Genomic DNA, 20,617 nt, shown 5'->3' with positions numbered 1-20,617 from the left:
AAAAAGAAAAAAATGATACTTTTCTAAATTTAATGGAATTTTTTATGATCACATAAATATTATGACATGTTTAAGATAAAATAAAATTTAAAGTTTTATAGTCACAAAAAATAATACATTTTATATCCTCTCTCAATTTGCTAAAACGAACTTAAAAGAGAAAATCTATAATTAGCATACTTGTCTTTAATACGAAGGGTTTTCCCCTCAACGTGTAATTTTTTTGGAGTTGAATCAAACTCCAAAACGGATAACAATGGGGGAGAAACAAAAAAAAATAATTAAAGATTGTGTTTTATCCTTCATTAAAAAAAAATCATATTTGTTGGCTGCCATATTCCCTTCTTTCTTTGGGAAAAAAAAAATCTTTATATAAAAAAATATTGAAGTACCGCCGTCTGTGGGGATCGAACCCACGACCACGTGGTTAAAAGCCACGCGCTCTACCACTGAGCTAAGACGGCTGGTGTCCCTCCTATGGCACTTATTAGTAAAAGTTATTTTTTTTTCTTGGTAAAGCTTACTTTTAACCATGTGTTCAGTAAATAGAGGGTAAATTTCACATATAGTTACGTAACTATCACTTCACAAAAGTCACTTAACTTTGAGTATACTAACACAAAAGTCACTAAACCACTTTCCGGTATCACTAAACCACTTTCCGGTGAATAACTCATTTTTTACTCTTTTCTTTTAAAAAAAAAAATCTAATAAAATAAAAATTTAATTAAAAAGGATCAATCCGACCCAAAACTCATATGAAGAAAGTAAATAATCTTTCCTATTCTTCCTTTTCCCTATCATTTTAACATGTTTGGTTTGAAATAATACTAGGTAATTCTTCTAGCTATCCAAGTCAAATAAATTAAATTATTGTTCTTACTCTTATACCATGATTAAATTAAATAGGGTATGACATCATCTTGACCGAGATTGATACTACATTTTGGGTCGGGTCGAACCTTTTTAATTGTAGTAAATTTTTATTTACTAGATTTTTTGGTAATATAGATTCCCGTATAACCTACGGAACATTATTTACCAAAATCTTTTAGCACAAAATCAATCTAATTTGTTTCGAAGTACATAGCTTCTTAAGAACCTTAATTGCTCTTGATAGTGGCCAGACGACGGAAAGGGTGAAGTCATGCACAGGGTTAGAGGCTTTATTTCAATAAAGATATTTTAGGGGACCACAAAATAATATTAGGGATAGAATAGGAAAAACAAATTTACATGAAAAAATCGTTTGGGAGTGCTTGATATAGATCGAAAACAACTCTTATTATTTCAAAACCCTTTTTGTTTGACCATATATTTTACGATTCTATTACAGTAGAGTATCTTTTATAATCTCCGAAATACTCTTCTTGCAACATAACTTTTAATTATATATATATATATATATATATACTTTTTTTTGTTATTCGTCCTTTTCACGTAAAATACTTTAAAATATTAATTTTTGGTAAATAGTTTTAAAGACATTCAAGTCATTTTAGCAAAAAAGTGTTTATCGACACTTTTTTACCAAACACATTATTATATTAATTTCGGGGCTTCTATCCATACACATACCTATTTATTTGTAATCAACTAAGTGTCAAATATTTATCAACTAATCTTTATAGCCACTAAAAAATTGAGCTGCTTTAACCGTTGGGTTAGTTTGAGAAAAACTTACCCCATGCGTATCAAGTAACCCTGTTATTTTACTACGATTGAGTAATAAATTGAGGTAAGAAATATATCATGTAAGTTAGAATAATAAATTGTGATAGATCACGTTGAGTAATAAATCTTATATTAGATTTTTAATTAATCTAATATAAGTCGGGTCGCGTTGACCTTTTTAATTAAATTTTTATTTATTAGATCTTTTTTAAAAAGAAAAGAGTTTTTTATTTATTAGATCTTTTTTTAAAAAAAATGAGTTATTTACAAGAAAAATGGTTTGGTGACACCGAAAAGTGGTTTAGTGACTTTTGTGTTAGTACACTCAAAGTTAAGTGACTTTTGTGGGGACAAAAAAGTGATAGTTACGTGACCATCTGTGAAATTTACCTAACAAATAGTTGCAAGATATATATTTTGCATAAACACATTTATCACTTCATTATATGTATTACTTTCATTTTCAAAAGCTAATGTTAAATTGTTTGGTTCAATGTTAACCACCTAATGCGAGTCAGTATATATCGTTTCGGGAAACAACTACACTATTTATTATTTCATCTATCTTATTAATGCACACTGACATGAGTCTATGAGCTTACTCTAGCAAGTTGAGCTGCAAATAAATAGTTGTCTTCAGTGATTGTAAGTAAGAAAGTCGTTTGGATATGGTATTATAGGAGCTAGAGAGCAAAGAATCAGAATAATTGCCAACAATTCTCACCTTACTCTCGAAAATTAAAAAGTATAATTGCTACCCTTCAATTACATTCAATTCAATGTTAACAAAATAATTGTTTGTGTTGACGAATATTCTAAAATTCCAAATGGGCTCTTATTGACTGAGCTTTCTCTTTTCAGTTTGATTGGCTAAATTAATTTGAAGTTTTCGAAACTTGTGAATTTTTTTAAAATAACAAAATTGGTATAATGACACAAAATATTTTATCTAAAAGAAGTGTGATATAGATTAGGATACAAAAAAAAAAAAAAATTAAAAAAAATTGAAAGATACTTATAGGAAGTCAAATTTGAGAAGAAGTGCTCCAAAATCCAGATACCAAAACGTTTGTCTTTAATTTTCCTTTATGTTTTTCTTTGATATGATGAAAGAGTCTTATGTTAACTAAATTCATGAATTAAATCGATAGATCTTGATTGAAAGAAATCGAGGAAAGAATTGAATCTAACTTTTATCTTTTTACTAATTTTAAAAGATAGTAATAAGATCCATTAAGATAAGTCATCCTTTTTTTTACATGTTCTTTATTTAGATATGGTTAGCGGGAAATAAGATGAGCGGATGTCAAAGAATCTGGATAAAGTCCAATTGAAGGGTAGATTTAGGATGTTACACGTATACAATAATGGCTGAAAAGAGAGTAACTAACAAACCAAGCACGATAGTGACGCGAACCATGTTGTAAAATAGGCTCTTCTGAAAGAGAAAGACATCAACCCCTAATGCGACTTTTAGAAGACTCTCTACCCGTACCTAGCAGACTTACCAATAATAAGGAGACCAAAAAGAGGTAGCAGTCATCAGGAGATCCACGACTTTAAAATCTGCATACAAGGAAAGATCAACTTATTTTTTGAGATGGCCAAGCTCCCCACTTCGCTTGGTTACAAGATTAGAACGTATAAAATCTATGTGTTAAAGAGCGGGTTCTCTTGCAGTGAGTACGGGGCATGCTGACATACCCTGAGTCTATTGATTCTAATTGTAGTTTTTATAAGATACCCACGATTTCTCTCTATTGTAATTCGAAAATCAATTAATTCTATTAAACTAACTATATGTTGGTGTATTATCAACGATTTCTATATAAGACGAAAAAATAATAAAAATCATTGAGTTTCTGAAGAAAACAGTCATCAAAATTAACACACGTGTCCTTTTATTAAAGTTATAACTTTGTTTTCTTTAATGAAAGACAAAAAGTGGATATATAAATAAAAAGATTAAAGAAGCGTGTCCTTTTATCTAAGTTGTAACTTCGTTTTCTTTAATGAAGACAAAAAAGTAGATATATTATATAAATAAAAAGAAAAAAGAAGCGCCGACTGTGGGGATCGAACCCACGACCACGTGGTTAAAAGCCACGCGCTCTACCACTGAGCTAAGTCGGCTTGTTGATGTCGTTGCAACTTGCCACTATATTATTATTTACCACCTTCCAGGGATAAGTTGTTCTTATTCGTCCCTGAAAATACATTATCCCTATTCTATTTTATGCGAATCATATTGTTATGGATATGAGTTATATATAATTATATACATAATTTTCTTTTATATTATTAATGTAATTTAATATTTGGCAAAATACATAGTTTCCACCCTTAACTATATCCAAAAAGTCGAGTTCACACTCCAACTAATCGGTCGACCTATACAACCCCGAGACATATATAATCACTCACATGATGGGAGGTGTTTTACACTCGCCTCCACATCATCAATATGTCAGCACCACATCAATAAACTATCAAATCTAAAAATAAAAAAAAATAAAAAAAATCCATGTCATTTAATTCCTTCTCCTTCACTACATAAAAAATCATAGCAACCACCGTGTATATCATCACCCCCCCCCCCCAACCAAATTCATCCGACCACCACTACTGGATTCATTACCTAATCCATCATAGCATTCTCCGAAAGTCTAAATTTTCTAAGGAATTGGACCGTTGTTCTTTCTACGCGATACTAAGTATCATTCTTATTTTCTCCACACAAAAAAATTTCAAACCCCCCTCGCCGGAAAAAATGGTGGCCTGCGAACAAACTTTCCAACAAAACCACCATAGCTTTTTCCACCACAACCAAATTGACCATCGAAATCACACCATAACCACTATCACCGTAAAAAATTTCAAACAACCACCATAAATTCAAACCTGCAGCTAAATTCACCATTGGAATCACATCACCACCATTAACACCATCCAATATTGCAAGAACCACCATAAATTTTGCACGCATCACCAAAGCCGGCATCAAAATTGCAGCTCTCCTCTTTGAAAAAATAATACCCCTAGGGTAGTTAAAATGAGATTTCATCAGAAGAAGAAGAGGAAAGCAGGTGGGTGGGTAGGGGTGGGGGTGGAGGCGTGGTTGAAGATGGAGAACAAAAATTGGGTTTGAAGATGAAGAAGATTTTTTAAATATATATTTAAAAAAATGCGTTTTTTTTTTAATTATTTTTATATTTTGTGCCACATCAGCTGTTACGGGTAAATACGTTCACTTTTTTAATGTGTAGGGAGGTAATAGGTCGACCGATTAGTTTAAGTGTGAAGTCGACATTTCGGTTATAGTTGAGGGTGGAAATTATGTATTTTGCCCAATTATTTTATAAAAGGTTATTTACTATTTTTGTCAATTGATATTATAACATAAAATTCTATAAAAGTGACCTGATTGTGTAAACTCTTAATTTTGGAAAGTGTTTTTTTATTTCTCCCAATTTTAAAAGAGGATAAGTTTTATGCTCTAACAACAAGTAGCTCTTCATAGCAAACCTGATATAGTTACCTGATAAATATTACAATTACTTACTATAATTGGTTAAATTACAATAGCATAAAAAAATTGCACTATCAGTCATCTTTAATCAATAGCTAAAGGCTTAATGCATATGCGGCCCCCTAAACTTGCCTCTTTTTTCCATTTTGGCACCTCAACTAAGTGTTGTTCCTATTGAACCCTCTGAACTCGTCCTCAAGTGTGTCTATCAAACCCCTAAATCTGATTTTTATTAGAAGCAAAAATTAATTTGAGAAAATGAAGGTGGAGTAATAATTTAGACATGTGGTAAGCTATTCTTTAGTTCATGAATGTGTAGGTTTCTGCTGGTTCTGCTCTTCTATTGTCAGCTTAATTAAGAGCAACTCTTTTTTTTCCTCTCAATTGCTGCTAATTTTAGCTAAAAGATGGCATAATTAAATTAGAATATATATTAGCATCTTGCTATATTGAAGATAGAATACCATGTAAGTCGGATTGTGTTTGATAGACACACTTGAGGAAGAGTTTAAGGGTTCAATAGGAATAAACTTAGTTGATATGCCAAAATTAAAAAAAAAAAAAAAAACAAGTTCACGAGGCCGCACATGTATTAAGCCATAACTAAAACTGTTACTTTTCTTTCTTGCCCTTGTTTCTCGCTAATTTTTTTTCTCTCTCTAGTATTTCTTTCATGTTTGTTCAAATGGCAAAATAATCTATTGCGAAGATTGTTTTAGAAATTAGCTTTTTTTTGTTATCATCCTTGCATATTTATTGATCACTAAGTAGTGCATTCGATTATTATCAAAGATTGTGATGAAACGATAAATACCCCTTTATTTGTAATTAGAAGTTTTGAACTTGAATCCTGAGAATAAAATTATTTTTAGGAAGCATTTTACCTGAAATGAAATTTTCCACACAAACTCAAATTAATTAGGCCTTAAAACATACAACGAACAAGGAAAAAAAGGAGTGCATTGTTATGGTTTTTTGGAGAGAGATGCAAGCAACAGGGTAGAAAATATGAATGAAAAACTATCTCATATAAATTTTATTAATTATAAGCCTTTATATAGGCACATAAATAGAGTAGTAGACTTCTCCTACAACAAAAGTATTAGACTCTTACTGAAACTAAAAAGCTGAATATTATACTAAATCAACTATTAGACTTCTCCTACAACTAAACAACTAATTATTCTAGAAAAGCGTAGCGATATGATGCAAAATCCAACACTCCCCTTGCTTCGTTGCTGCAATCTAAAAAAGTTGCTCCTCCTTAATTTCGACTCTAGCAATTTGTGCTTGTGGATTTCATTATGAGTATTTTGAACTTGCACACATCAGTAACATGAGTCTTTCTTCTTCTTCTTCTTCTTCTTCTTCTTCTTTTGCATTTTTTCATCACATGCTTCAAGTATTTCTCCATGAAAATTTTTCTATTATGTCGATTGTAAAAGTGCTTAACTTCATCTTCACTGACCAAATATGATAGTTTTCACTGGTGAAGGTTTGTGAGACATTCAAAGAGAGACTATTGCTTGTCATGGTTGAAAAAATAAGGTTAAAGATAGTATGAATTAAAAATTGGTATTGGTTGAAAATAGCCCAGAGCTTTAAAAAGAAGCACAGGTTAAAATGGGTTGAAAATAGCCCTGAGCGTTAAAAATAAGCACGGGTTCAATTTGGTTGAAAATAGGTAAGGGTTAAAAGTTGTCAATGAATACACAACCCATTAAGATCAATGAAGGCTCTGATACCATGTCCACTCATTGCATCCTCTAATTGTTCAGGCAACTGAATATCATCATCTTCGTTATCCAGTAGAACCTCTTTCTCAACTTGGCAAGGGAGAACATCTTCTATTATATGCTCATTAGCTTCCATAAATTTCTCAACTTGGCAAGGGAGAACATCTTCTATTATACGCTCATTAGTTTCCATAAATTTCTCCACTTGACAAGGGAGAACATCTTCTATTACACGCTCATTAGTTTCAATAAAAGTATTTGTCTCTCCTCCCCCATGAAAATCATCATTGTGCGTGCAAACATTTTCATTCTCAAATTGCTGGTTGTTCAAACCACAACCACTTTCCAAAAAAATTTCAATCAAGGAAACCCGTAACATTGGCCTACCACCTTCACCATTTATATCATTCAAATAAATTTGGACATCTTCATCATTCTTTAGTTCAATTAGTGGTTCTTTGTCCCTCGAAAAAGCACCTGCATTAGTCATATACTTGACACAAATAGGATCATGTCCGCAACTCAGTTCACCTCTTCTAATGATAGTTTTCATGAATTTATCAAAGGCAACATCACTGCTCACAAGCCTTATTCTAACTGTATCATTTTGAGAATTCCATCTCCACGATTTCTTGTCATCCACCCACTTTCCAAAATAATCAACAAGTAAGACAACTCCTGTCATGATTTTGTACCTACAATAAATAATGTAACGTTATTAGAAACTAGTAAAATGAAACATTATTGCAAACATGGAAATCAAAAATAAAAAAATCGATAATGAATCTGTCGGACTAATTACTATGATTGGTTAGCTATTGAATAACATAGAGGACTTAGATTGATGGTCAATCGGTCCATCGCAGACCAGATTCCATCTGCATAATAACTCTAAAAATATATAAAATTAATTTGTGTACCTTCAAACTGAGGTCTTGATACAATGTTATAACAGAAGTCCAGGCTAATGCTACTCCAAAACAATCTTTAATCGGATTTAAATTGAGCTTGACTATTTTTTTAAAACTTTAACACCATCTTTCTCCAAATATAGCTTGTTGAAACCAACTTCACCAAAAAGAGAAGAGCTTTAGGACCTCAATAACACACAGTCATGTGCATAGAGGGTAGATTGAGAGTGGAAGAAGAACAATAGAAGAAAGAAGAAGAAAAGACGTTGAAAGAGATTTTGGAGCGTTTTCTTGTTTTTGTTTTTGATTGTTGATTTTGGACCAATTTGTAGTTCTTAAAAGATGGAAACTAATCTGACATAATAATTAAATTCTAAATCACAAATAAATTAGAGTTTTTTTTACCTAATCTAAGAAGTGGGTCATTTCACTAAGAAAAAAAAAAACTTGGAACCCTTTTAATTAGATAGAAGGCTTAAATGGGCCTTTTAACCAAGAGTAGTAGACTTCTTCTACAACAAAATTATTACTCTTACTAAAACTAAAAAATTGAATATATACTAAATCAACTATTAGACTTCTCCTACAACTAAGCAACTAATTATTCTAGAAAATTGTAGCCGTAACAAATGCAAAATCCAACATGCATTTGATTGAGGTTGAGTGGAAAACTATAAATGTTTTCTTACATCCTTGTTCTTAATTTGTAGGGCAAGTTACAGAACCAACACATTCTTAATGTGAGAAAATCACAAAATGGTTCTTTATATTTGGGGTGGGTTTAAAACAATCTATTAAGTATGCATTGAACAGTTTTGGTCCTTTATGTTTGTCAAATGTTAACCATTCCTCTGTTTACGGAACTTTATCTGTTAGATTTGACGGAATTATGGGGAAAAAAAGTAATTAGTGGAAACTCACATTGAAAGGTACAATTTTGTAGTTTTCGCTATTTATTTATTTTTAGAGTTCGGTGCAACTTTTTGCGATATAATTTATGCTATCTTTTTGTTGTCTAGTGCAGTTTTTTGTGTTGCATATTCTAGAGTTCAATGAGACTATCTTTGTGTTTATGGTAAAAAAAAGTTCCACCATTTTTGTCGAATCTAATGAACATAAATTGTTAAATATTCGAGCAAGACTAAAAGTGTTAATTTTTGATAAATTTAAAAGTAAGAACTTTCCTGTGCATACTCAAGGGACTATTTTGAACGTATCCTCAAATATAAGGACCAATTTTGTTATTTCTCTATTAGAAGTTAGAACAACACATTCTGAATTTCCCAAACTCTATTAGCTCAAAAAATAAGCAAACTTTGAACGCTCAAAACATCTTCAACAATGGCTCGAATTGTTTCCTAGTAACATCTCTCTATTTCCCCTCAAATACAAAGGGTAACAACCCATTTTTTTCATTCTCAATCCTCTAATCCTATAGACAAAGAAGTAGAAACCCTTTACCGCATCATAACAATAACACAAACACGAGAAGGACTTAACAATCTTTAAAATCATCACAAATCAACCAATCAAACGACTTAATTGATAAAGTTTTCAAAAGGGTACGTTTTTCTCATTCAAACCCATTACAAGCTCTGGAGTTCTTTAAATTGAGAAATTGACAAAATGATCCCTTATCTTTGATAGTTGGTTCAAAATAGTCCCTTAAGTATCACTTGAACAGTTTCTGACCTCTAAGTTTGACAAAAATGAGTATTTTTGGTCTCCATAAGATATTTACCAAACTTTATTAAATTTAACCAGAACTGTAAAAGTAGAAAATATTTTAACGGGAACTCACATATGAAAGTATAGTTTTTGTAGTTTGTGTTACTTTTAGCCTATTTTAAAAGGCTGGTGCAAACTTTGTTAGTTTTGATCTTCTTCTTCTTCGTCTTTTTTTTTTTGTATTTTATTATGCCGCGTGTGATTTTGACGAAAATTTTGGTGTTTCTGAATTAAAAAAAAATTCCACCGTTCTGGTTAAATTTAACATTAGAGTTTGGTAAATATACGAGGGCGACCAAAAATGCTTACTTTTGACAAACTTATAGAATCAAAATTGCTCACTTTTGGTAAACTTAAAAGAACCAAAACTATTCACTTTTGGCAAACATAAAGGATCAAAACTGGTCAACTGATACTTAAGAGACTATTTTGAACCAATACCCAAAGATAAGGGACCATATGTAGGGCAATAAACTGTAGAGCAAAACATCCTTAATTTCTCACTCTCCATTACCTCAAAACACTCAACAATGGCTCGAATTTTTTCCTACAAACATCTCTCTATTTTACCTCAAACAAAAAGGTTAACAACCCATTTTCTTCATTCTTCACAATCCTTTAATTCCACAAACAAAGAAGTAGAAACCATTTACCACATCATAACAGTAACACAAACACCAGAAGGACTAAAACAATCTTTAAAATCATCAAAAATACAACTATCAAATGACTTAATTGACAAAGTTCTCAAAAGGGTACGTTTTTCTCATTCAAATCCATTACAAGCTTATGAATTCTTTAAATTTGCAACTAAGATTAAAGGGTTTTATCATACTAGTTTTTCTTTAGATACCCTTTTGTATGTACTTGGTAGAAGTCGTAAATTCGATAAAATTTGGGATGTTTTAGTTGAAATAAAGAGAAAAGATCAATCTTTAATAACACCAAGAACAGTTCAAGTTGTTTTAGGTAGAGTTGCTAAGGTTTGTTCTGTTAGACAAACTGTTGAATCTTTTTGGGGTTTCAAGAAGCTGTCGAACGGATTTGGTGTAGATTGTTTTAATGCATTGTTGAGAGCTTTGTGTCAAGAGAAGAGTATGAGTGATGCTAGGAATGTGTATCATAGTTTGAAGTATAAGTTTAGGCCAAATTTGCAAACTTTTAACATACTTTTGTCCGGTTGGAAGTCATCCGAGGATGCGGAGGTTTTTTTTAAGGAGATGAGGGATTTGCGAGTTGAACCGGATGTTGTTTCGTATAATTGTTTGGTGGATGTGTATTGTAAAGGGAGAGAGATGGAGAAGGCGTTTAGGGTAGTGGAGGAGATGAGAGAGAAGGATATTACGCCTGATGTGATAACTTATACGAGTTTAATTGGAGGGTTGGGGTTGGTTGGACAACCTGATAAGGCGAAGCACGTTTTGAAGGAGATGAGGGAGTATGGATGTTATCCGGATGTGGCTGCTTATAATGCTGCGATTAGGAACTTCTGCATTGCAAAGAGGATTGGGGATGCGTACGGTTTGATGGATGAGATGGTGAGAAATGGATTGAGCCCGAATGCAACTACTTATAATGTGTTCTTAAGGTCATTTTTTTGGATAAATGATTTGAGAAGTTCGTGGAGTTTGTACCAGAGGATGAAGGAGACTGGGTGCTTACCGAGTACACAGTCGTGTATGTTTTTGATCAGGTTGATTCAGAGACACGATAAGGTTGAGATGGCACTTGAGTTGTGGGACGATATGGTGGAGAGAGGATTTGGCTCATATATTTTGGTCTCGGATATTTTGTTTGATTTGCTTTGCGATATGGGAAAGTTGGCCGAAGCAGAAAGATGTTTCTTGCAAATGGTGGATAAAGGGCAAAAACCAAGTAATGTTTCTTTTAGGAGGATTAAGGTTCTTATGGAATTGGCTAATAAACAGGAAGCTCTTAAGCATTTGTCAGAAAAGATGGCTGCTTTTGGTTCTTCCACACAACTAATCCAAGAGGATAAAGCGGAAAATGAACAATCAAGTTCCGACTTTGAACCTGCTGAATGCTGACTATGATGCCTGTACCTCACTATGGTCCAATGAGTTTTTCGGTCCTCGAGTCAATGCATTGGTGTCATTATGTAGCGGTGGACTCTTCAACACTGTAGGCCTCTAATTCAGAACTCGACAAATGAGGTTTGTCTATTTATGTATTTGGAATTTAGAAAATCAGTTACACTATTTTCTTTGTTTACAACAACAACTGCATTTTCTTTGTTTACAACAACTACGACGCCTCAGTCCCAAACAAGTTGGTCGGCCTTTTTTCCTTTGTTTCTCAAAAAGAAAATTGCATTATTTTCTTTGTTTGTTACTCCCTCTGTTTCAATTTGTTGTCTTAGTTTGACTCAGTACGGAGTTTAAAAAAATAAAGAAGACTTCTGAACCTCATGGTCTTAAACTAAAGATCTATGTAATGCATCAACATGCCCTCTGGATCTTGTCATCTTAAATATGCCATGTAGGATATTGGATGTAAAGAGTTACTAAATATAGAAAGTGAAATTCTTTTGAAACAGACTAAAAAGGAAAGTAAGACAAACAAACTAAAACGGAGGGAGCATTTTTTTGTGCACTTTTTCTATCTAATTATTATTCTGCTTGCTCTTTCTAAATTTCTTTGGTGAGAGTGATTCTATGAACCTTGATATCATCTTGCAATTTGGGTCCTAGGTTCTTCGTCAAGACTTTGGGAAGCTATCCCACAAATCTTGTATGACCTAATCTCAGTTAATATTTAAATTCCATATTGTGGGTTTAGTTAGGCTAAGAACAAGTATTTATCCTTTCTGAGCTAAGTACCATTTGGTGTTTTAATCTCCTACACATGAAGGCTGATATAGGCTAATAAACATTTTTTTTTTTTTTTTTGAGATGGTAACTGTTAGTCTATATATCCACAGGTTTACTACATCCAAAAGTGTAGTCCCCCTCCAAAAGTGTTACACCTTACATTGCCTTGACTATTACATTATGTCATAACTAATCTAAAGCTGTATAAATATCTACTGTCTGATCTATCATTTCCTGCTTACACCAAAAGTAGTATAATCCTAGGCAATTTAACTTCAATCTCTGCATGCTACTCTGTTTGTCTTCAAAGCATCTCTGATTTCTCTCCTTCCAAACTGTCCACCATATACTTGCTGGGACAATCTTCCATCTCTCCTCCTTCTTTGCTGCATTTCCATCTCTGTTCCAACACTTCATCACCTCTTTTATGTTACCTGGTTTCACCCATTTAATTTTCCTCATCTTGACAAAGATCTGCCAAAGCTGGTCTGTCCACTTGCAATGTAAAAAAAGATGGTTGACTGTGTCTGCTTGTTCTCCACATAGGTAACACCTAGAACATAGTTGGAAGCCTCGCTTGTTAAAATTCTCATGAGTCAGAACGGCCTCCTTTGCTAATAGCCATGAGAAACAGTTTACCTTGTAAGGTACTTTTGTTCTCCAAATCATCCTCCAAGGCCACCCTTCCACCTGAGTATTTGTTGAGTTCAAGTCTTTGTATGCAGATTTGACAGTGAAGCACCCTTTGCTGTCAAGTTTCCATACCAAAGTATCACTCTCCTCTGTTAAGTTGTTAAAGTGGGCAACTGTGTTGTAGAAGTCTGCTATCCTTGGCATTTCCCAGTCATTCAAATATCTTCTAAATTGTAAATTCCAACCCTGACCTGTCCACATTTCAGCCACTGTAGCCTGTTGAGCTTGGCTTAAGATGTAGAGATCTGGATATAGCTGCTTCAGAGATTCTTGACCACACCACTGGTCATTCCAAAAGGACACCTGCAGTCCATTCCCAATTTTAAAGTTTGATCTGGTCAAAACCAATGGCCAGAGATTTCTAATGGATCTCCATATACTGCATCCATATGGAGTATTCACCATCTCTGTCATCCATTTATCTTCCATCCCATATTTTGCAATGATCACCTCCTTCCATAGTAAGTTTTCATTTTTTGCAAACTTCCATAGCCATTTCATCAATAGGCTCTTGTTCTGCTTAGCCAAATCTCTGATGCCCACCCCTCCTTCTTTCTTACTGATTGTCATTTCTTTCCAGTTGACTAGGTGGAATTTCTTCTTGTCCTCATTTCCTTGCCAGAAAAAGTCCCTTCTCAATCTATCTATCTTTTTGATCATATTCACAGGAACTGGAAACACAGACATCATATAGGATGGCAGTGCATCTAGTACACTGTTCACCATGGTCAGTCTCCCCCCAAAAGAAAGATACTGACTTTTCCAGTTTGTCAGTTTCTTTTCACACTTCTCAATCACCCCATTCCATATTTCCTTAGATTTGCTTTTTGCCCCCAGGGGCATACCCAAATAAATTGTGGGTAATTCTCCCACTTTTCCTCCCAACTTCCCTGCCAAAACTTCCACCTCTGCTACTTCATTGATTGGATATATAAAGCTCTTTCCCCAATTGATATGTAAACCTGATACTGCTTCAAAAATGATGAAAATGACTCTCAATATCAAGATGTGTTCTTCCACTGCTTCACAGAATACAAGAGTGTCATCTGCATATTGTAAATGAGCTATCTCTAGGTTGTTTCCTGCCCTATTTCCCAATTGAAACCCCCTTATCCATCCATTTCCTCTTGCTGTATGTATCAAATTGCTCATTCCTTCCATAGCTAGAATGAAGAGGAAAGGGGATAATGGGTCCCCCTGCCTCAATCCCCTTTGTGAAGAGAAAAAGCCATTTGGACATCTGTTGATTAAAACTGAGAACTTGACTGTACTTATGCATTGTTTTATCCATCTAATCCATTTAATTCCAAAGCCCATCCTCTGTAACATGTGAATTAAGAAGTCCCAATTTAGGTCATCATATGCCTTCTGAATATCCAGCTTGCATATCTGGAGTCTACACACTCATTAGCTATCATGATTGCATCCATAATTTGTCTGCCTTTGATGAATGCCATCTGCTGCCTGTCCACTAACTTGTGTATCACTTTTTTCAGTCTCTCTGCCAACAACTTTGCAATGATCTTGTATACCCCTCCTATCAGGCTGATGGGTCTAAAGTCATTAAGTTCCACAGCTCCTATCTTCTTGGGGATCAAAGCTACAAAAGTAGCATTTATGCTTCTCTCAAATGTTCCTTCCTCATAGAAATTTTGTATTCCTGCCACTAGGTCATCTTTGATAATTTCCCAGCATTGACTGAAAAATGCCATAGAAAAACCATCTGGTCCTGGAGCTTTATCTCCTGCACAGGCTTTGATGCTCTCCAGTATTTCATGTGGTTCAAAAGGTGCCATCAGTGAAGTATTATCTTCTGCTTCAATTCTTGGGCAATTCCTCATTTCTAATTGAGGTCTCCAATCTTCTGTCTCAGTGTATAGCTTTTCATAATAAGCTACAATCTCCTCTTGTATCTCTGCTGGTTCAGTGGTTACTTCTCCATTTACTTTCAATTTATCAATTGTGTTGAATCTCCTGTGAGCATTGGCTGTTCTATGGAAGAAGCTAGTGTTTCTATCTCCTTGTTTCAGCCACAGTGCTCTGGATCTTTGTCTCCATGCAATTTCTTCCTTGCTGGCTATGTCCTCAAACTCCATAGTAAGTGCTATCCTTGAGGCTATCTCACCTTCCTCCAGTATTCTGTTTTCTTGCAACTCCTCAAGCTCAGCTAATTGCCTCAACACATTTTTTTTCTGTAATCCCAAATTTCCTTGAGCAGTCTTACTCCATTCCTTCAACTTCCCTTTTAATGCTTTTAGTTTTGTCACCAGAATGAAATCAGGTTTGCCCCCATAGTTGAAAGAATCCCACCAGCTTTTCACTCTTTCATTAAATCCTTCTGTCTGCAACATATTAGCTGCCTTTTCATCTTCCAGTTTGAGATATCCTGAGAAATTTGGCTGGGAAGAGGTGAGGAAGTAATTTTTCATGGACCTGCTAATCAGTACTAATAGTGTTATCCAGATGATCCTTTTGCAAGCTTGCTTAGCTTTCTTGTGCAGACTATGTTTACTCAATGTAAAGTATATTTTTCATGCTCAAGTCTGAATGTCTGGTATACTGCCACAATGATAGCTCCTATCAGCCATGACTTGTTTATTTGAGAGTGAAGCATCTTTCTTTTCTTCTTCATAGTGGCTGTTTATCGCCGTTGAGACTAGTGAAATTTTCTCCATAGCAGATGATAATAACTATAACACTTAACAGAATCTCTCTGGTAAGTGCAACTCCAAGATCAGAGTAGTGAATGGGGTCAAAACCAGATTCTGGAAGGATAATTGGCTTGAGGCTGGTAATCTGGAACTATTTCCAGATATATACAATATTGTCTTAGATCATCAAAGGACTGTGGCTGATTTGTGGACACCTCAAGGATGGAATTTCACTTTCAGAAAGCAATTTAATGATTGGGAGATACAAAGAGTGGCTGATTTTCTTAACATACTGGAACAATTTAAGGGACTTCAGATAGGAGAGGATGTTTTCTGGTGGTTGGGGAATAACAAAGGAGTGTTCAAAGTTAGTTCAGCCTATAGGATGATGAATCAATCAATTCAACAGATTATCAACTGGCCCTCTGGCCGTGGAAACGCATTTGGAGACCTAAAATCCCACATAAAGTTTGCTGCTTTGTGTGGCTTTTAGCTAAAGAAGCAGTTCTTACACCGGATAATTTGATGAAAACTGGGTTGTTGTTGTTGGGGATAATTTTATGCTCTAGATGTTTCCTCTGTGGAGAAACAGCAGAGATAGTTAACCATCTGTTTCTACACTGTAAGTTTACACAACAGCTTTGGAGAATATTTTTAAATCTCAAAGGTATAACCGAGACCATGCCTGGGAAGGTTTCAGAGGCTTTAAAGAGTTGGGAAGAGGTAGGATTACAGGCAAAGAACAGAAACAGATGGAGAATTGTCCCTGCCAGCATATGGTGGGCAATATGGAAGGAGAGAAACTCCAGATGTTTTGAGAGTATAGAGAATGGAGTGCAGAAGGTCAAGTTGAATTGTATTTTATTGCTTTGTTTTTGGTGTAATCAGGCTTACTCAGAATGATACTATTTCCATTATTGATGTATTAGATTCAATATAGGATTAGAATAGTAGAGTCTTGGAGTACTTTTGTAGATATGGTTTCAGTACAACCTATGTACTGTTTTGCTCATATGGAATACAATACAGTTACCAGTTTCAAAAAAAAAAAAAAAAATAATCTCTCTGGTCAAATCTTTGAACTTCCCTTTTAGCTCCAACCTCTCTCTGGTTAAAAGTTCACATTCTTATCTTTTTGGGTGCCAAAAAATTCCTTGACATCTTTAAGAATAGCTTGTTTCATTTCAAAACTACTCCTAAATTAAGTTGAATTTAAAAAAAATCTTGGAGAACCTAGATCCTCTTTCACGTTACATTACGGCAGTGGAGGGATAAGCACAAAACTGCTTCCACTTAAAGTGTGCTTAAAAAAAAAAAAAAAAAAAAAAAAAAGAGAGTGAGAAAGTCAAAAGTGGCAATATTTGTGGGACTGAGGTAGTATAAAGAAAGAACTTCTATATTATTCTTATGTTTATTCAGCTGATCTAAAAAAATGACTATGATGGTTACTAAAACTGCTCTATAGAATATAGATAACATAACAGGTTATTGAATACATGAGCTTCTCTCTAGCTAGTTCTGTCCATTTTATGGACTTGGTTCTAGCATCCATCCTCCATATTTTTTCCTTTATCCCAAAGGATGAAGGGCTTCTTTTCTTTTTATCAAGAGTTCCAAGAAATATTACAAAAAAAATATTGATTGATAAATTTGGTAATGGTTGCTATACTTTGTCAACTTCCTTCTACTTGCAATCCCTTGTTGGCCTTACCCAAGAAGTGAGTTTTTTTAAGAGACAGTCAAACTCGGGAAGACACTGTTTTTTGTGCAAAACTGAAAGCTTAACTCATCCGACATAGGCAGCTAAGCAACATTTGAATGCCGGACGGTCTGATTCCACCTAGTGGGTAACTAAACCAACATAGAGAGCAGCACATTCCTAGTTTTTGAAGACTGCCTACTCCTTTGTATCAACTTCTGTGTCAGTATTTACGTCTAAAGGCCTGTGCTGTAGGTTATTGCAACAAGTTTCAAGTAGCAGGGTGAATTCTAGGGTCAGTGGAGGAATATAGGTGAAAAGAAGTATTCACCGGAAACTCAGAAGAGTTGAATAGAGTCTGTATTATGCTTCCGAGGTTACCATAGTTTTATCATCTTGGTTAAAATTAGGTTGCTCTCCCATTAAACGAGCTGTAACTTCGGTGAACCAATTACCTGCGCTCATTCTCATTATACAGGGCGTTGAGTTATTCACTTGCTTTAACACGGTGCAATGCATTTAATGACACAATAGTTGCCATTGTATTGACACCTTTTATTTCTCAATTCAGATGACACCAGACGCACCTTATCTGCTTTTGCGACGGAGGACCATCCTTGGAAGGAATGCGCTAGTTTGGAGCCTGCTGCCATAGTTTTTCCTGATAACTGAGAAATCTCGAGAATTGTGCACGGTTCAAAACTTGGTGGATGATGGGCGCACTGATGATAGGCTAGAAATACGAATTTTTAGCTATATTTCACACCTTTATTGACTACATTTTAATCGTGTTTGAGCTATAATGTAGTATTTTATACTTATTACGCGTGTTTTCTTGTGTAGGAATTGTTTCCGAGTAAACGAGCATTTGAAGATAAAAAGATTGAAATAAAATTGGATGAAAAGTGTTAGGACTTACAAAAAGAGGAACAGATAAAAGAAGAAAAAGAATAAGGACATGACAATGCCTATGTGAAGAAGCAAATTGGAGGAATTTGCTGAAAAGGAGGTAATTGGAAATGTTAATGTACCTGGAAAACAAATGATGAAGCAATGATTGGATGAAGTGGATAATTTCAAAGGGCAACAATATATTTGTCTACCTGGAATCAAATGCCTGGCAAGATAAAATGGAAGCTACATTGAAATTGTTGCTCATTACATGAAATACATTGCAGCCAACGAATTGAAAATAAATTGCAGAAGTTTTACCCTGCTGCGACGCACTGGGCGTTGCGGCCCGCGTGGCGGTAGGCTAATTTCGGACTTTTTTTTTTTTCCGATTTTTTTAGGGTTATTTTGGTCCGGGCACTTTGGGGTATTCTATAAATATATGAAAAACACGTTTTAGTGTTCCAATAACCAATAAAGGGGCTAATTCATTAGTTCATAATTTATAACTAACTCGAGTATTTTTTATTTTTTGACTCAATTTCATAAAAAATAAAAGAATAAATAAAAAGAGGGGCGTTTTGAAGGGACTTTTGACCTAGGAGGCATTGGAGGCGCGTAAAAGAGGATTCAAAGGCCAAATTCGTTACTTTCCATCACGATTCGATTCAATACGGAAGTTTGGATCAATCGTCGGTTGTAATGTTTTCTACTTCTATTTCTTCTATGTTCTATTGTTCTATTATGGAGTAGTATCTTATGGGGTTTTGACAGACATGATGTAATGATTGACATTTTTAGATTCGATTCATGTTTTATTGCTTGAATTCGTTAACATGGGTTTCGAATTGAATTGCAGAGTTATTTACTATTTTATTTAATCGAAAGAGGAATAGTTTGGTGAATATCTTTGCATTATTTTGTTTGGTTTTAATTGGTGATTCTTCCAAGTAATCGAAAGAGCTTCTCGAATTATTGGTTGAACCAAGAGAGGAAAATATTTGAAAGACGTTTTCCTTGAGACCAAACCCTTAATGTTTTCTTGCATATGTTTACAGGCTTTTCATCAGTCTTGAACTCATGGATAGTAGTTTTATTTTATTATTGAGATATTTTTGAATGCTTTAATCGGAAGAGAAAGCGTTTTATGAATTATCTTAATATAAATCTGATTTAGCTGATGATTGAATGATTTTATTGAGTAATCAGAAGAGACTCTTGAATAATCTATCTTGGGTTATAAGCTGACGATATTCGTGAGAAGTCGTCTGAAGATCTATTTCTATCCATAATTTTTGAACATTTTCAGGGCTTGCATTAGTTTAATTTGTGAAATTTGTATAAATAATCGTAAGATGTTTATTAGATTCTAGAGTAAACTAATTACTTATTGAATTCGAGAGACTCAATAAAATTTAGAGGAGAATGATAAAACGAATCGAAGCTAATTGCTAAAATCTTGCATATGTCTTGTCTACTACCCTTACTCCTCATATTAATAGTAACCTTTGCTTTCATCGTTAATTGTCTTTAATTACGTTGCAGTCGATAATCATGGTTTATAACCACAAACAAACTCAAGTTTTTATTTCCTGAATAATACTGAGCAGGTTAGTTGAGTAATTATTTGTTCCCTCGTGGAGATAATTATTTGTGCCATTTATCCACGTGAGACGATCCTTTACTCATTTCAGGGGTGTTCAACATAGCGATCAACAACTCAATGCCTCCGTATTTTTTAATTTTAGCCTTCTGATGGCTTTTGCGCTCGTCACGCACCCCTCTAAATCCTTTATATATCTCTTTGGGGTGTTCAACATAGTCCTGGAAAATGGTGATCAACAACTCAATGCCTCCATGTATAGTATTTTTACTGGCAGCACTTGAATTAGCCTTCTGATGGCATGGCCATTTGGCGTATGGCTTATATAGAGAATGCTGCGAACTTGACGAAGATTTCTAAATCTCTTAGTACATATAAGATTACCTTTGGTTTCAGTGTCAGACTGGAACTTGATAATGTGACAATTTGTATAAGTTTCAAATTGTGTTCGTGTATTCACATAGCTATACTGTATCATTACAGATTAACTCACTTTATTTAATTTTTGGCAGAAAAAATTGTGTTTTATAGTGTTCAGTCTTGTATGTCAAATCCAGTGATTGAATGAATCAACATGTCAAATCCAGTGATTGAATGTATCAGCACAAGTATTATTTCCCATCTATTTGTCAACTTTTGTTGATGACTGCATACTTCTCTTGAGGTCGTAG

At 34.3% G+C, this 20,617-nt stretch overlaps 1 protein-coding gene and 2 non-coding genes across 4 annotated transcripts; 1 reads left to right on the top strand and 2 right to left on the bottom strand.

The window, feature by feature from the left end:
* Positions 1-392: 392 nt before the first annotated feature.
* On the bottom strand, positions 393-464 carry TRNAK-UUU (transfer RNA lysine (anticodon UUU)). The gene has a single exon. It is a non-coding gene; the product is annotated as a tRNA-Lys (tRNA).
* A 3,271-nt stretch (positions 465-3,735) lies between these two features.
* TRNAK-UUU (transfer RNA lysine (anticodon UUU)) lies at positions 3,736-3,807 on the bottom strand. The gene has a single exon. It is a non-coding gene; the product is annotated as a tRNA-Lys (tRNA).
* A 6,271-nt stretch (positions 3,808-10,078) lies between these two features.
* On the top strand, positions 10,079-18,169 carry LOC132065559 (putative pentatricopeptide repeat-containing protein At1g02420). Of its 2 annotated transcripts, none has more exons than XM_059458998.1 (2): positions 10,079-11,720; positions 18,024-18,169. In XM_059458998.1, exon 1 carries the CDS (start codon positions 10,109-10,111, stop codon positions 11,624-11,626), a length of 1,518 nt encoding a protein of 505 aa, XP_059314981.1. In that variant the 5' UTR covers positions 10,079-10,108; the 3' UTR covers positions 11,627-11,720; positions 18,024-18,169. The 2 variants fall into 2 exon arrangements, with proteins under 2 accessions (XP_059314981.1, XP_059314980.1); XM_059458997.1 differs by having other exon boundaries at positions 10,079-11,752.
* The last annotated feature ends 2,448 nt before the right edge of the window (positions 18,170-20,617 follow it).

The sequence above is a fragment of the Lycium ferocissimum genome, chromosome 7 (assembly GCF_029784015.1).
Source record: "Lycium ferocissimum isolate CSIRO_LF1 chromosome 7, AGI_CSIRO_Lferr_CH_V1, whole genome shotgun sequence".
NCBI classification, from domain to species: Eukaryota; Viridiplantae; Streptophyta; class Magnoliopsida; order Solanales; family Solanaceae; genus Lycium; species Lycium ferocissimum.
Note: the sequence above shows the minus strand (reverse complement) of the source record. Positions and strands in the feature narration are given on the sequence as shown.